The sequence below is a fragment of the Protobothrops mucrosquamatus genome, unplaced genomic scaffold (genome assembly GCF_001527695.2).
Source record: "Protobothrops mucrosquamatus isolate PMUCROS unplaced genomic scaffold, P.Mucros_1.0 scaffold1410, whole genome shotgun sequence".
In the NCBI taxonomy this organism is placed as follows: Eukaryota; Metazoa; Chordata; class Lepidosauria; order Squamata; family Viperidae; genus Protobothrops; species Protobothrops mucrosquamatus.
The window spans coordinates 432,366-450,164 of NW_015387595.1; the positions used below are offsets into that span (position 1 = coordinate 432,366).

General features: G+C 41.6%; 1 protein-coding gene across 3 annotated transcripts in view; it reads left to right on the plus strand.

The window, feature by feature from the left end:
- LOC107292736 (uncharacterized protein F13E9.13, mitochondrial) overlaps positions 1-3,927 on the plus strand; it is a 20,200-nt gene extending 16,273 nt beyond the window's left edge. For 2 of the 3 annotated variants that reach the window (XM_015821851.1, XM_015821852.1), the window contains exon 7: positions 3,597-3,927. In XM_015821851.1, the coding sequence (XP_015677337.1) occupies positions 3,597-3,787 (191 nt within the window). In that variant the 3' untranslated portion in view covers positions 3,788-3,927. Of the gene's footprint in view, positions 1-174; positions 260-3,596 lie in introns of those variants that run through there. The other variant, XM_015821853.1, reaches the window with a different exon arrangement.
- Positions 3,928-17,799: the final 13,872 nt, after the last annotated feature.

The window sequence follows — 17,799 nt, forward strand, 5'->3', positions numbered from 1 at the left end:
TCTTCTTCTTCTTCTTCTTCTTCTTCTTCTTCTTCTTCTTCTTCTTCTTCTTCTTCTTCTTCTTCTTCTTCTTCTTCTTCTTCTTCTTCTTCTTCTTCTTCTTCTTCTTCTTCTTCTTCTTCTTCTTCTTCTTCTTCTCTAATATTTCAAAATCCAGTTGCTCCTTCTCTTCAGATCTGTTGAAATTTTCTGTCTATCAATCTATCAGCTACCATCTTCACTGAAAAAGAAAATATTTCCAAATATCAAAATATAAAATATAGCGATCTGCTTGAGTGTCGTTTCAGTTCTTCCACTGCGTGATTTGACTTGGATCCATTTTAATCTCCTTGTAGAATTGTAGAAAGGGTCATCAGGATCATCAAGTCCACTCCTCTGCCATATGCAGGAAAACTAATTAAACCATCTGTAAGATGTAGTCATCCAGGATGTTCTTAAGAATCTCCCTGTGGGATAGGTGGGTGGTTTAAAAAGTTTGATAAATAAATAAAAAAATAAAAACCTCAGAAACAGAGACTCCACAACCTCTATAGGTAGAGTATTCCACTATTGGACCACCATGAGGTTTTTTTTTCCTTCTATTTAAATGAAATTTTGATAGTTGCAACCTAGAATTGTTATTTCTGGTTCTGACTTCTGTGACTATGAAAAATACTTCTTGACCATGTTCTTTATAGGTTGCCTTTAAGTAGCTCATTTAAAAGCAGATATTATTAGCACCTTTTCTGGCCGTAACTAGTTAGGGCAGTTATGTTAGGTTTCATATGATATGCTTGAAGTTAATTTGAAGTGTAAAACTTTATAATAGAGTGTATATATTTCTCATTTTTCTTAATTACATAAAGGGGGAAACAGAAAAGCTTAATTATGGATAGCTGTAAGGCATTAATAACGGCACTTTTCATAATTTTTCAAAACCTTTTTTAAAAGGTTTTTTTTTCTAATAAAAACATTGAAGTGTAGAAGGTGGAAAATAGTATGTATATCTCAGAAATGGATGGTCTATTAGGAAAAACAACGCATTCAGAAACAGGGCACCAGTAATAACATCTAAATACCAATGAGTCAAGTCCAATTCCCAATGTGTTTATTTTTCTTGAAAAAGGGATAACAGAAATTGAAGGAAAATGCTTGTTTGGGGATAGGGATAGGCAAAGGCATAGGGGGAGAGAGAGAGGGAGAGAGAGAGAGAAGAGAGAGAAAGAGAGAGAGAGAGAGAGAATAGAGATAGAGATAGATAAATGGAGGAAAGTAGGGATGGATGGATGGATGGAGAAGGATGGATATAGGTAGGGAGGAGAAGAGATAGCTGTATGCAGGAGAGAGATAAATAGGTAGATATATGGAGATAGAGAGAGAGAGATGGAGATAAGTAGATAGGTAGATAAGTAGATTGATATATGGATGGAAAGAGGATGGATAGGATAGGTCAGTAGGTAGGTGGGTGGATGGATGGATAGATGGGTGGAAAGAGAATGGATAGATGGATTAGATAGATAAGATAGATAGATAGATAGATAGATAGATAGATAGATAGATAGATAGATAGATAGATAGATAGATAGATAGATAGATAGATAGATAGATAGATAGATAGATAAAGAGAGAGAGGGAGACAGAGATGCATGCATGCACGCACGCAACACACACACACACACACACACACACACACACACACACACACACACACACACACAATTAAAGGACATCCAGGGTTCCTTCAGCGACAAGAGTGATCTCACAGGTAACCAAGATAAACGAAACCCTAAACGCTGCCATTCTGTACGATGAAAATAGATCAGAGAGGGCTTAGGGGCCTGGGTTTTCCTCAAAAAAGAAAAGAAACGTGGCCATGTAATCATTCCACGAGAGCAAATTGATCCTGACTCTGCCTTTGGAATCCCTGCCGCTGCTTAAGCGTAGCCCATTTGGGTTCCTTTCATCATCTAACGGAATAAGCCCATTGAGCAGCTTACGCCGATGGGCTTTTTGATCTTAGTGCTTGTCTCTTTGGAGAGCTGCGCTGAAAAGGGGTGAGATTATATTATCTCGTTTCCAGCACGGCTAATGCTTTTTTTGGCACTAGTCATAGGGCAGGAGAGTCGAAGCACCCGGGCTCTTGGTGGTGGCTTTGCTGGAGAGAGTAAAACATTAATGAAATAACTTAAAAGGCTGCAGTCTTTTCCTTTGCAGTTTAAAACAGAGGTCCCCAACCTTTTGGACACCAGGGACCGGTTCGGTGGAGAGAGGTTTTTCCACGGACCGGAGTGTGCCTGCTTTTGTGTGCTGCCTGCATCCCAATGATGGGACTTTGCTTGTTTGTGTGCTGGTTGCTGGCATGTCACGGCCTGGTACTGGTCCACGAACCGGGGATTGGGGAACCCTGGTTTAAAAGACACCATTGGCTCTGATTGGTTGCTGCCGAAATATTTGCTGTTAGCAAGAAGAATGCAAAGGATCCTTGACTTAACAACCACACTTGGAAAGTTCCACTGCTAAGCAAGTTGGCTGTTAAGCGAATCACGTCCAATTTTATAACCTTTTTCCCATGGTTAGTGAACCATGCAGTCATTAGGCAAATCCAGCTTTCCCCATGACTTCGCTCATCAGACATCTTTGCTTTGAAAGGTTTCAAATACATGGCAGTTAACAATAACAATAATAACAGAGTTGGAAGGGACCTTGGAGGTCTTCTAGTCCAGCCCCCTGCTCAGGCAGGAAACCCTATACCAGTGGTGGCGAACGTATGGCACACGTGCCAGAGGTGGAGCCCTCTCTGTGGGCACACACATCGTCGCCCCAGCCCCGCCTCCTCTCATGGCCCCCTCCTCACCAGCAGCCCCCCCCAGAGGAGATTCGCCCCCGGGCACGGCCCACGCAAAGCAGCGCAGCCAAGGACATGGTAGCCGGGCAGCGGGGACAAGACTCCGCCCTTGTGCCCTGTTGCGCACAGATGCTGCTGCAGGGCACGGGCGGAGGGTGTGACTGCCATGGCGCTGTTGGGCTGCCTGGGTGATCTGTGGCGGGCCGTGGAGGTGGTGGGTGGCCCAGCGGGCAGGGCAGAGCGAGGATGGGGTGGGGGGCGGTTTTTGGGCACAGTTGCTGCAGCTGTTACAAATACATGCCAATTACTAAGCATCCAAATTTTGATCACGTGATCGTGGCGATGCAATGATCATGAGGATAAGGATCAGGCATAAGTTACTTTTTTCAGTGCTGCCCTAACTTTGAATGGTCACTAAACATGGCTCAGCTTGGAAACCTCTCCCTTTCCCCTCAGCATGGCTGGCTCAGGAATTCTGGGAGTTGAAGTCCACGAGTCATAAAAGAGCCACGGTTGCCTACCCCTGGTGTAGGGAGAGGATGGTAGGAAAGGGAGCTGCTGGAACATGTAGAGCAGGCCTGTCCAAACTTGGTAACTTTTAAGACTTGTGGACTTTTAATTCCCAACTGTGGAATTCTGGGAGTTGAAATCCACAAGTGTTAAGTTGCCAAGGCTGGACACCCCTGGTGTAGAATCATTGTGACCTCAGTTAGTCTCCCTTACAAGTTTTATTATAAGTTCTCTTATGAGTCTTCTTATTTTCCTTCTCTAGAAGTCAGATCTGCGGTGAAGATTCCAGTCCTGGTGGGGTCTGGTGTCACTCTGGATAATGTGAAGGATTATTTAAGTGCAAATGCCTTGATCATTGGTTCACATTTCAAGAAAGATGGCTGTTGGGAAAATGGCATTGATCTTGAGCGTGTCAAGAGGTTTCTGGATTACATTGGCCAAGTAAGAGTGTAAATTTGTTCGCTTCTGCTGTGAGTTTACATTCAAAGCACAACTGCACCAGATATTTTATCTTGCTATTTTCTAAGACAGAGGTTTTGTTTTTTTTAATTCAAAATTAAAGGCACGCTCTACACTCAAATACACGTTCTCTTAATCTCCCTCTTCTAGATGGAACACTGGCAGAAGAATATATAGGGAGAATGACCCTTAAAATATTATAAAAGTACATCACCTGAGAGTTGACAAAGTGACAGTGTTTGTATTAATAATAATAATAATAATAATAATAATAATAATAATAATAATAATAATAATAATAATAATAATAATAATAGTAAAGTTGGAAGGGACCTTGAAGGTCATCTAGTCCAACCCCCTGCTCAGGCAGGAAACCCTATACCAGGGGTAGGCAACCTTGGCTCTTTTGTGACTCGTGGACTTCAACTCCCAGAATTCCTGAGCCAGCCATGCTGAGGGGAAAGGGAGAGGTTTCCAAGCTGAGCCAGGCTGGCTCAGGAATTCTGGGAGTTGAAGTCCACGAGTCATAAAAGAGCCAAGGTTGCCTACCCCTGCCCTATACCATTTCGGACAAATGGCTGTCCAGTCTCTTCTTAAAAACCTCCAGTGTTGGAGCATTCACCGCTTCTGGAGGCAGGTTGTTCCACTGGTTAATTGTTCTCACTGTCAGGAAGTTTCTCCTTAGTTCTAGGTTGCTTCTCTCCTTGATTAGTTTCCACTCGTTGCTTCTTGTCCTGCCTCCAGGCTCTTTGGAAAATATATTTGGCCCTGCGTCTAAGCCAGCCATGTGCCTATTAAACCATGGTAAGGCAACCTTTTAAAATGGCTTTTAGAGGGGAAAAGACATACCCAAATCATTTGAATATTGCCGCAATATCTAGTTGACTTTACTCAACAAAGCCACAAACCTGTAAAAAAACAAAACCATCCATCTTTGGAAAACTCGGTTTTTAAAGCATGCATCATAAGATTTGCAACATCTCTGCTCACTTACAGAAGCTTCACGTATTAGTCCAGGCCTCTCCGAGAGACCCATAATTTGGCCTTAAATTATGAGACACAAAAAGTCTCGGTGGGGTTTAGTGGATTCGTATCATGGTAAATCCGATCTTAAAATCTAGAGAGAAAGATTGACTGCCTTCTTTTTCTCCTGCTCACTGCTGCAAGTATCTGTGCCATAGCTTTAAGCATCTGCTTGTCTGTTGTCGACAGATGCCGTACAAAGGAACTGACCTTTTTGTTGGGGAGTTTGGTGGAATGTGTAATGTTAAAATATTAACTTATATTAAAAAAAAAGGCCCCATCTCTTTGGGAGCAAAGGATGCTTCGTTCTGCACAATGCAAGTTCGTAGAAGCACCATGACTTTGTAGGAGAACAAAGAAAGCAGCCTTAATATGGAGAATCTCTGCCAGTGAATAACAGCTGTTCAAGGAGACATGTTTTAAATAGGTATTAATTTATTTGAAGGGCTTGTTGCTTCAATATGGAGAGAAGATTATCAGGTGTTAATTTCCACTGAGCACTGTGACACTTGCCAGGTTTCTTATGATATCCTGGGCTATCACTGTAGAGTAGGGTAGTGATTCTAAACCTTTTCTTCACTGCAGACCCCCTTTAAATAAATTTTGTGGCCACGGATCACCAAGACTGAGGATTTAAATCATAACATTTCTTCAAGCCTTCATGGACCCCTTGGGACAAAAGGATGGCCTTCCAGGTTAAGACACCCCCCCCACCCGTTGAGAACCACTGGACAAGTTGATAGGCGTGATCACTTTGGTCTTTTAAAAATGCCAGATAGACATCTAGATTGATAGGATCTGCCCAGTTCAGCCTTGTATATCCAACTAGAGTTTCTATCAAGTGCAACGTGGATTCAGACAGGAGAAACCCCAGAAGATACCATATAGTTGACATTGAGTCATGAAAAAGTGGGGTCCTTGGTGCTCTCTGAGCTTGGTTGTTTAAGATAAGATAACCTTTATTCATAAGATAAGATTTTCTGGCAGATGTTTCATTAAACAACTATATGGTACGCACTGCAATAGAGAAGGAACTTTTTCTGGGCCCATTAGGTGACATTGTTAAATAGAAGCGATCTGGATCATGCCATCTTGGTGAAAATTTCTGGTATGGCTGGAAAAAAGTAGACCCAGAATAACCCAGGCCATGAATGGCACTATGGATGATAACCACCACTTAGAATTGTGTTGCATCCATTGGTAGCTACTAGAGCTTTTAAAGTAAAACTTCAATACACCCCGATAACTAGATCTGTCACAGCATTTTGGGCCAGTTCTAGCTTTTGAGTGGTGTTCAAGGGCAGCCCCATGTAGGGTGTGTTGCAGTAATCCAATTGGAGCGAATCTCCGAGCAGGGAGCCCCAGTTGAGAATGGGTCCACCTGATGTATCAGGTCTTCTGCAGTCACAACATAAGCCTAAGACTGAAAATCAGGCTTGTCAGATGCTATATTTTTTCTATCCTGGTCTATGGAGTAGAGATTTGGTCTCTGACAGAAGGCCACCTGAAGAGACTAGAAGCATTTGAAATGTGGATTTACAGGCAGCTGTTACGTATAAGCTGGGTTGACAAGATCAGAAATGAGGAGGTGATAAGCCGACTGGGAAAGCCAAGGGAAATCATCAAAACAATTAGAATATTTCTGACATGTGATGCGACACCCAGAAAAATACGGCATACTCCATTTAATCCTCCAGGGAAGATTGAAGGCAAACGAGGTCCAGGCAGAAGAAGAACGTCGTGGCTTCAAAATCTAAGGGATTGGTTTGGACAAAACTCAGCAGCACTTTTTCGTGCGGCTGCTGATAAAAACAGGATCGCCAACAGGATCGCCAACGTCCGATAACGGATATGGCACAAGAAGAAGAAGAAGATGTATGAGAGGGTCTGTGCATTGACTCCTCTGGCCACAGCTGTCCTCTACCCTTTGAGCAGGACCTGAGAAGCTAGAAAGACCCTCATATTATACCCCATTTCCTTCTCATCCGGGAGGATGTTAACCCCATCCATATATCACACTGAATCTTCATAAGCTTCTGAAAGTGCACATGGCTGGCAAGAGAAACTTCAGGTCTAGTCATGGTTTGCGTTTTTTTGACAGTTTATCAAGGTTATAGAATACAGATTTCCTTCAGGGAAAATTAGTTCTTAAGTTTACAAAGTACTTGGCTGTAAATATCCATAAAAATTGACAATTTGGTCAGCTGTATTTATTTCTAAGCAGGTCAAAGGACATTAGCATGTTCAGCTACATAAATCTGTTAGGTACAATCGAGAAATTCTCATGCGTCCAAATTGCATGGATATATTTTTTTCTAATTAAAAAAAAATAGGCTCAATGAATATGGCACAATCATTGCTGAAATTAAAGCTTCTGGTTTCTGGGAAAAACTATTGTACAATTTTTCTTTTCAGATAACAGGTAACTTTTCTAGTAAGAATAAAGGGGAGAGAGAGAAAGAGGGAGGGAAGAAGGAAGGAAAGGAAGGAAGGAAAGAAAGAAAGAAAGAAAGAAAGAAAGAAAGAAAGAAAGAAAGAAAGAAAGAAAGAAAGAAAGAGAAAGAAAGAAAGAAAGAGAAAGAAAAAAGGGAGTCTCTCTCTCTCTCTCTCTCTCTCTCTCTCTCTCTCTCTCTCTCTGTGTGTGTGTGTGTGTGTGTGTGTGTGTAAACCTAAGGGGATTTTTCTCCTGGCCCCATAGTAAAATTCCGTGAGTTAGGCAGGGCAATTACACAAAGTCATGATTAGAAGTTCCCTTGGATACTATAAGGATATATACTCAAAATTGTCATAAATCTTCCCAGAAAAATCGTATGGTGCAGCAGCTGGTGAGATAGAGGCATGTTCATTTCTCCATGAGTGAACTCTGTCACTGTCTGGGATGTCCCACTTGGGCTGCTGATAACGGAGAAGCCGAAAACCCATAGTTGGTGCCATAAATTGGTGAGAACTAATGTATTTATTGAATAGGGTTATATTGGGAAACACTCAACTAGGAAGGAAGGTCTCAAGCAGGCAATTAGCCTTGAATCCTTGCACAGCTACAAAGGACCCAGGACTGATCCCCACTTAAGCTCCCTAGAACCTTATCTATCTATTCCCAGTCTGGGAAGATTCCTGCATAATAGGCAGAAGATAATGAAGTAGTTAGCCTGAACCTTACATGTATGGATATAGTTGCTTGCATCTAATAGCTTCTTCCACTAACTGGCTTGACGTTTAACAGGACAGAATAGAATGTTAGCTCATGTTCTCCAATCCCAGAAGTCTAGAATATCACCATTGACTCCCTTTCATAGACAATAAAATTGCCCCCTTAGCAATATGAACAGTAAAGCAGTATCACCCCTCAACAGTTTCCTGCAGGATAATCACACACATTTTCCTAGCTATCTATCTGCTTTAATCTAAAATATAGAACTGATGGATGCCCTGGGTAAATCAAGCATTTTCTGTCTGCCAAAAGAAGTTTGCAAAAGCTTATTTTGTGCCATTACCATTTTTCAGTGTCTGGCTGTAAATCACGACAAGTACCAGCCCTATTCATCCCCTTTAAAAGTAACGCCTTGCCTTTGCATAATTATCCAGACCCCGTGGAGATCTCCGGGCACAGTAAATCTGTTCATTTAAAAGGTTTCACTTTAAGTATAGCACCGTCATAAATTGGGGGGAGAACAAATTTATTTATTTAATAGGTTTATTCTGCTAACTGGCTTGATAACCGTCAAGACTTCTGCTGTTTTATTTGGCAGGGCTCCTGCTAATGGGCCTGATTTATTTCGGGGGTGAATATTTATGTAGGAAGGTTTAACTCCGTGTAAGACTGGTGGAAATTGGTGTATGGCTATGATTTACTCTCATTATTAGCTGAGACCACTGAACTTCAGAAGACTTTCAGTATCTCTGCTGCACGATGTCTGAAAAATCTGGTTAAGTAATTTAACCAGGGCAGGAAGAAAAACTGGGAAGTATCAAACTGAGTCCATTTGGAGTCCATTTCTCAAACTCCGCAACTTTAGATGTGTGGACTTCCAACTCCCAGAATTCTTCAGCCAGCGTGCCAAGTTTGAAAAACACTGGTTTAAAGCACGGTTTTACCGAAAACTGAAAGTAAATGCCAGTTTTCAACAAAACATGTCATAAAATGTGGTCCCATGACTGCAGGACACAACAAGGGCTGTAAATGCAGCTGGTTTGCTGAGCACCTGAAGTTCAAGTCACATGACCATGGGAGGTGGTGGCAACTGACAGAACTTCAAATCCAGGTCCTAAGTAGCTCCCAGGTAGGACCTTTGCAACTTCAGTCATAAGTTGAGGAATACCTGCAGCCCCAGAAGTCTACAGCCACATCTGCCACCATCCTGACTTTTATGGATCACTCCCTGTAGATCCCCCAATTGTTGGATAATTAAGCATACAGCTCATCTCGACAAACTGCTTGAAGTGACACTGAAAAAGGAGACTTATGGCTGTTGTGGCATCCCCATGGTCACGTGATCAACTGGCATGTGTTTGTGACGACTGCAGTGTCCTGGGATCACGTGATCCCCTTCTGCAACGTTCTGACAAGCAGAGTCAATGGGGAAGCCAGATTCACGTAACAAATACGGGTTACTTAATCACTGCAGCGATGTACTTAACAATTGTAGCAAGAAAGGTCATAATATGGAACAAAATTCACTGTTACAACTGTCTCACTTAGCAACGGAAATGTTGGGCTCAATTGTAGTCATTAAGTCAAGGATTATTTGTACAATTATTTGTACAGAAGGGATTTTGCTAAGGAACATGAATCTCTTTTCATTTTCTAATTTCTCCTTCTTCCTTTCATCAATACCCAAAGCTGATGCCGTAGAGAACTGCAGACTAGATTACAAAGTAGTTTTTTTTCTCTTGTCTATCACATTCGTAAGGAACATCTAAAAATGTTTTGGAAGATGATGAACAAGGAAAAATTGATTTGGAAAAATCGGTGTTTATTTAGTTAAAGCGTTTTGCCCCGCACTTAAAATAGCACAATATTACATTTACATGGTGGAGAGAGTGTTGCGCTCACAATCTGTTTTTCTTTTCACAGCTCTGTGTGAGGATTCAAGTAGTCATGTACCACTGTGATTAGGCTGTGAAAAGCATTTTAGCCAACTAATTATATCAATGTAGTAATTATTTGCACAGATTTGCATACACTAAAACAATCGCAAGGACAAAACATATTTGTTTAAAGATGTATGCAAGTCACACCTAAAGATACCTTACTGGAGGTGTTCCTTCCTCTCCTAAATAAGGTGGAATATCTCCTAAAACAGATAATGCTCTGCAGTTTTTAGGAATACTTAAATTAATTAAAAAAAAACTTTTCTTGTTTGTTTAATTGGGAGAAAATGTGGGTCACTTTTAAGGTCCGCACATGGCTAAATTCCTGGATACCTAGGATTGTGATGACTTTGATTATCATATTTCTCATTAACATCTTCACAAACACAGAGACACACACATATGCACTCCTGCAAAGAGTTTTTATCGATCCTGCCTCCGTGCAAAATAAGGCATTTGATTTTTGCAGCTGTCCCATATAATGGACAATTCCCAGTCTCCTTGCTTTTTGCAAATTGTCTTTTTTAAATTTTTTATAAGATTTTTATTCACTTATAACATAAAATGCGAAAATACAAAAGCAAATAGTAAGGAACAATGGTAGGGGAAGGGGAAAAAGAAGTATGGAAAAGGGGTGGGGGAAGAAAAAGAAGTGTTGACTTCCGACTCCCTCTGTTACAGTAGAATAAGGCATAAACATCAAATCTCAACTTTTTACAATTCTATAGTAGTATGAACTAGCCATTTCTATATCAACAAATCAGTCTAATCAATAAAACCCAAACTCATAGTATGTAGTCTACAAAAGCTGGTGGAATCAGCAGCTAAATTTACTATTTTGATAAAGGAAAAGAATATACCGATTAGTACTTTTGTTTCTAGTTGGAAACCGCTTCTGGACTTTGTGCTTGAGGTGGGAAAAAAAATGATACTATGCTTTTTGCAATTTGTTTAAGACCTCATTTTTTCACTGAGTGTTGGGGGTGGATGATGCATAGGCTGCCTTTTGAATAGTTATTTTATTCTTTGGGTCTCTTCATTTGGGGAAGCATCTTGAGGCCTTTAGATGTGGGTAAATCTGTGTCACAATTTCACACCCATACTTGATTGAACCCAGAGAAGACGTTAACATGGCAAAGGCTGACCACCATTCAAGAGAAGCGGTTCTATCTTAAAGAGGAACCAAAACCTCACAAGGGTGAATAGAAGTTGACTACCATGCCACCATTATTTGTGATTGTCTATGGAGAGTCTCAATCATCCAGGTCATGGTTGTCCCAAAGGTGCTTTTCCAAAAGGCAACTGGACTTTCTTGGAAACTGGACGCAAGAAAGTCCCAAGTGCCTTTTGGAAAAACACCTTTAGGATTATTTGTGATTGAGTAGAGTCAGAGTAGCAAGAGGGAGGAGTTGCTTCCAAGAGGCAGCAGAGCTTGGAATGTCTGGTGGAAAAGAAAGACGGCAAAGGTGGACTCACCTTAGAAATTCATAGAGTATATCTATAGTTAATGTAGATAGTTGCTTTAATCTGGCAAGATTCTGTCTGCAGGTGAACAAAAATAAAGAAGTAACTCCTCGTGTTATTCTTGGTTCTTTGGGCCTGTTTCCATCACACTGTTCAATACAGGGTTTTAAAAATGACCTAAGTTGTTTGTAAAGTGGATTCTGGGTAATATTCAGGTAATGGGGTGATAATAAGAATCTTATCATTTTTCCATAAGCCCTGTCCTCCCTCTGCTTCCCCCCCCCCCCGCAATTTTAAATCTTATTTTGAATTCTCAAGGGTGTCAATTCTAAACCAGACAAGCCCAGCTGGTGGAAACTTACAAGTGGAAAGCTGCATTTTTTAGCAGCTTCAAAGTTATTTTTAGAAAACATCTTTAGTTTCCAATAAATTAAGTTTGAAAGGCAGTATCTTAACAAAATACGGGAAAGGATAAATAATGCACAGCATAGGAACAGTCCTCTAAAAATAATAAGCCTCTCTCCAGCACCCCAAGTGAGACATTGTCACCTATGGCTGCTTTTATTTCTCAGTTCTTGTTGCTGTTTCATCCTTGGCTACAAATATTTTAGCGTGCATTGTCCATTGTTTCAAACCTTGGTCTTGAATTGGTCTTATAATTGCCAGCCGTATGATCTGCCCAAACCTGTAATCCGTTAAATCTGTGCAAACAATTGCTCAAATATCATTCGAAGGGGCCGAAATGTGTGTGTCGAGGGACACTGTGGCTGTGTTCTTACTTGTTCTCTCTCTTTTGTACACACAGACCCCACCTTCTTTCTCTCGCTTTTTGACCCGGATTCAGAAAGCAAAACTGGAGGGTTGTGCAAGTCCCAGGAAATGAAATAAAGCGAATAAAAAGGAAAAAATTGCCTGAGTAAAAAGGGATGCGTTTTAATTGCCTATTAATAGAGGGCTCAAAACGTTTTACAGTTGACATGCTGGCCAATGAGGAGGGAGCACAGTGGCAGGTCTGTTTTAATCGGGAAGTAAAAGCAGTGTGCCACTTTTACCAGCCTGAAGCAGATATACCATTTTTGCTCCGTTCCTTTCTTTGATGCAAAGATCCTTCTCTCCCTTCGTAGAAGCCCCTCAGTGGTCCTTGACACTTCGCAAGTGTCTCCTTCGACATTACACTTCCCACACTAAAGCAGATGGTGTTGTCTCTGACGCTCAGCAAATCTTGCCCAGTTTTGTACAGGTGTACTGGGTTTTTTTTCCTTCCCTTATCATGTTCGATTCTCAGAGACTGCTTGCATAAGGCCCTGCAGTTTTCTTGGCAAGATGTTTTTTTTCAAAAGTGATTTGCTATTGCCTCCTTCCTAGGGCTGAGAGAAAGGGACTGGCATAATAATAGTAGTAGTAGTAGTAGTAGTAGTAGTAGTAATAATAATAATAATAATAATAATAATAATAATAATAATAATAATAATAATAATAATAATAATAATAATAATAATAAAGTTGGAAGGGACCTTGGAGGTCATCTGGTCCAACCCCCTGCTCAGGCAGGTAACCCTATACCATTTCAGACAAATGGCCGTCCAATCTCTTCTTAAAAACTTCCCGTGTTGGAGCATTCACCGCTTCTGGAGGCAGGTTGTTCCACTGGTTAATTGTTCTCCCTGTCAGGAAGTTTCTCCTTAGTTCCAGGTTGCTTCTCTCCTTGGTTAGTTTCCATCCGTTGCTTCTTGTCCTGCCTTCAGGTGCTTTGGAGAATAGCTTGACTCCCTCTTCTTTGGGGCAGCCCCTGAGATACTGGAAGACTGCTATCATGTCCCCCCTCGTCTTTCTCTTCGTTAAACTAGACATACCCAATTCCAGCAAGCGTTCCTTATATGTTTTAGCCTCCAGTCCCCTAATCATCTTTGTTGCTCTTCTCTGTACTCTTTCTAGAGTCTCAACATCTTTTTTACATCGTGGTGACCAAAACTGGTGTCAATGAAGACTCAATCATCCAAGACCAAAGGTGTATAAAGACTGAATTATGACAACTGGGTCAATCTTTGTTGACCAGCCCAAGGTCACCTAGCTGGCTTTGTGCCTAAGAGAGGACTAGAACTCTCAGTCTCCTGGTTTCAAGCCTGATACCTTAACCGCTACACCATACTGTCTCTATAGGTTAGGAGTGTCAAACTGCTGGCCCATGGGCCGGACACGTCACGTGGAAGCTGCGCCCACCCCATTGTCGGCAATGGCAAAACCGGCCTGATACGTTGCGCGACGTCATGTGACGTCGCGAGTTTGACACCCCTGCTATAGGTCTACTAATTATAGCTTTGGGTCTGAGCTAAATAACATCATGATTCCATTTTATACCCAGGGGTCACTTATATACTGAAATAAGACTAGACATGTGCTTATCCTTCAACATCTCCAGATGTTTGCTGCTTCATTTACCAAGTGTAAGTAGCAATGTTTCCTTTTCTGTAGTGTAATCCCATCTTCCATAAATAAGATAATTGTAAAGAGTTTACTGGGATGGTCTGCATAGTCAGTATATTTGATTTTGTAGGCATTCATACAGAATATAAAGTAATGTATTATAGTAGTGAACTATTTTGGACTCTGGAGAGATCCAGTTTCAATTCCATCCTTGACTATGAAACTCATTAAAAGAGCCAATCTGAAAGCTGAAACTACTACATAGGATTTTTGTTGGGGTATGAAATTAGGGTGAGACCTCTCCAGACACCACTTTGAGTTCTCCCTGGAAAGTTGGGATTAAATGATATAATGATATAAATGTTATAGAGACTTGAACATGCTGTGTTTTTTAAATATAGTCCAGGCTGATGAGCACAATTGTGTTCTACTCATGAATTCTCATCAATATGCATTGCTTCAAACATAGATGCCTGTTCAGTGAGAGATGCTTTGACTGAATTTCAAATACAGAATAGCCTAACTAAGATGGCTCATTAAGGAGCCCCGTGGTTGTGTAAGATTTTGTGAACTGCAGCACACTCTAGTGATACCAAGAAATTACAAAATAAAACTAGGCAGGGCGAGTTTTTTTCTCAACAACTGGCATGTTGAAATTATGATGAGCTTGCGTTGTGTAAATGAAAGCAATATTCTGGATTGCAGTGGTTTAAAATATTGGATACACCTTGGCAGGTAAAAGAACCAGGTGTGTCCTACCTGCAGCCATCCAAAGAAGAGAATCCAGCTTTTCCCCAGGTATTTGTCCTGGTTCCAACCTGAACAAGGCTTGAAAGCAGATCTTAAAGGTTATGTGATTTTGACAATTACTGAAAGGTTAAAAAATGTCTGTAATATTCAGAGTAGAATAGAAAAGATGATGACGTAGAAGAAATCTGTTTGGAAGCTGCAAAACTGAAGTTGATGAATTAGACTAGTCTGCTTGCAACTTTGGGCACCATTTGTAGGCTCTGCAGATGCAGATTTGAGAAACATTCCTAGATTTCAATTACATATAGAGACTCGGGGCAGAAAGGAAAATGAGAATGGGTAGCCTGATTGAACCACTGCCAAACGGGTGTGGCTAAATAAGCTTGATTTATGTTGAGTGCAGAGGCTTTGGTCCAGATTGATTCCATGTGGTGGTATTAAAACCTACGGATGAAATCCTTATCACATCTCAGGTTATTTTGGCTGCTTCTTTCCAACATTGGAGACATGGCGGTTCAGTGGTTAAAGATGCTGAGTTTGTCCGCTGGAACAGCTGGGGGTTCAAGACCCAAGTGCTGCATGATGGGGAGAAAGGAGCACTGCTCCCTAGAAATGATTGACAGGGAAACTTTTAGCTTTAGCTTTCGGTTCAACAGTTCTCTATCTCCGTGGTATCCTTACTCTTCTTCCTAGGGCAGTAGGGGTGAACCTATGGCACACGTGCCAGAGGCGGCACTCGGAGCCCTCTCTTTGGGCACATGCACTGTCGCCCCTCCCATGGCCCCCTCCTCACCAGCAGCCCTCTGGAGGGGAGTCACCTCTGGGCACGGCGCACGCAGTGCTGCACAGCCAAAGACATGGTAGCCGGGCAGCGGGGACAAGACTCCACCCTTGCACCCCATCGTGCACAGATGCTACTGCAGGGCATGGGTGGAGGGCGTGGCCACCATGGCGCTGCTGGGCTGCCTGGGTGATCTGTGGCGGGCCATGGAGGTGGTGGGTGGTCCAGCGGGCACGGCAGAACGGGGACAGGTGGGGGGGTGGTTTGGGGGCACTCAGTCTCTAAAAGGTTCGCCATCACTGTCCTAGGGCTAAGAAAGAGGGATTGGCCCAAGGTTACCCAGTTAGTTTCATGCCTAAAGTGGGACTAGAACTCATGGTCTCCCCGTTCCTGGTTCAGCATTTTAACTATTGAACTAAACTGGCTGTCTTTTATAGCCTTAGAGATTCTAAATCTATTCTTCCTCTTCTTTCCCCCCCCCCCCCCATGGATGCCAGATTATGCGACCAATAATGGGAACAGCTTTGTGGTGCTTAGGCAAATACAACAAAACGTTTTGCCCTCATGCCAATCATTTATTTAAATGCAGGGCGTATTTTTTTTTCTACTCGCAGAGAATTTTGCAGATGGGAGAACACTTTTAGCTCCGAGAAAACTATTGTTCCGAAGGTTTGCGCATTCCGTTCAAATCCACAGCGTTTCATTCATCCTTAATATCTCCCCAGGGTTGGGAGAAAGCGCTCCGTGGCTCTTTTGTCCTCGTGATTTTTCATGCAATATGATTAGATAAGGGGTTTTGCTTTGGTGTTTTCTTTCTTTTTTTTCTTTTTTCTTTACTAGTACACCGCTGACTCTTACACACATGAGTTTTAGCCCCATTGTTCAAGGACTATTTATTTATTTATTTATTTATCAAATTTATACCCCGCCCTTCTCCTAACGGACTCAGGGCGGCTTACAGCCAGTTAAAACAGATAACTAATACAATAATACTAATTTTAAAATATGATTAAAATGAAATATTCATTATTGGCCGTTTCTTTTTAAAATTATTTTAAAAACCAAATTAAAATACCCCTTAGGCCAGTCCGGCTAGCTGAAATAGCCATGTCTTGAGGGCGTGACTAGAGTCACGACGGAAAAAAGCCCGAATTCTGCCAAGTTTCACAATGTGCAAGAGTCCTCCAAGGTTTACAGCGATGTTTTGCTTCTCTTTCATTGCATTTTCCCTTGTCATTTTGCTCTGCTGCCGGTACAGTAACTCTGTTCTCTTGCCTGCATTATTCTGAAACTGCATCTCTTCCCTGTTTGTATTCCCTGTAATCCATTTGGTCCGCTCTCTCGAGGTTGCCATGAGAATCTTTGATTGAAAGGAATCACTTAAGTCGTGCCAACGAGTCTCTTGAACCTGCTGGCAACTCAAGAACCAGGCTTGCGATCCTGCTAGCCGAAGGATGTTTGTGTGTGTGTGTGTTGCTCTTTAGTGAAGGTTATAATTTGTTGCTTTCATGATGATCTGTCTGCAATGCTTGTACTCTACATTATCTCCTCTCCCTTGTGGATTTTCTACAAAGCATGACGGGAATGTTAGCCTGGAAAAGGAAAAATAATTCATACTGGCTGTTGATGCTTGCCTGGTGTGCCGTGGCGAAGTGCATCACACACACACACACACACACAGCGGCAAGCAAAGCGAGACATCTACTGGCTGAACAGATAGCAAAGGAACTGTTTACTTATTTGTGTCTTTGCAATGTTTCAGCCTGCCAGCTTGCTAAAACATTTCTGTTGGGAAACTTTTGTCACCAGTAATCCGACATGAGCAAGTATGAACAGGGTAAAAGGATCTCCGAGATTAATTCTACGAGAAAAGGCAATTTTTTTAAACCACTTTTTTACCTAAAGAATAGTCACAGAGAAAAGCTTGGCACTGGTTTATCACCGAAGGACTAGCTTTCTGCAGGCAGGGAGTTTTTCATAATGCAGTGAAAGGTGTAAATTTGTCTGCAATCTGAATCAGTACCAGCACTTGGATAAGTCTTGTAAGACATTTTTTAATAAGGCATTCAGGCTGTGGTATCAGAATTAGCCAGGCAATCACAGTATTTATTGATATGCTTTTTTAATCTGTTTTCTATACTCATGGGAACATTGAATCTGGGTTATAAGTATCCCCACAGAGGTCTATCATAACTTCAAATAGTCACTAAGTGACCAGTCGTTCCTGTACTGTTGAGTGCAGCAGTACTTACTCTTAAGAAAGGCCCAAACTACTCAATGAAGGAAGGTGAATACTTTCAGATCCTACATGAAACATGGCCAGATAGGAGAGAGTGAAATTTAAGACGTAGGAAAAGAGGGGTGGTCACCAATGAACTGGGTTCCCCGTATTGGTCATTCCTGACATCTACCCAACTAATTTTTCAGCTAGCAAGCTCGGATACTCAAAAGTGAAGTTCATTCAGAAAAAAAA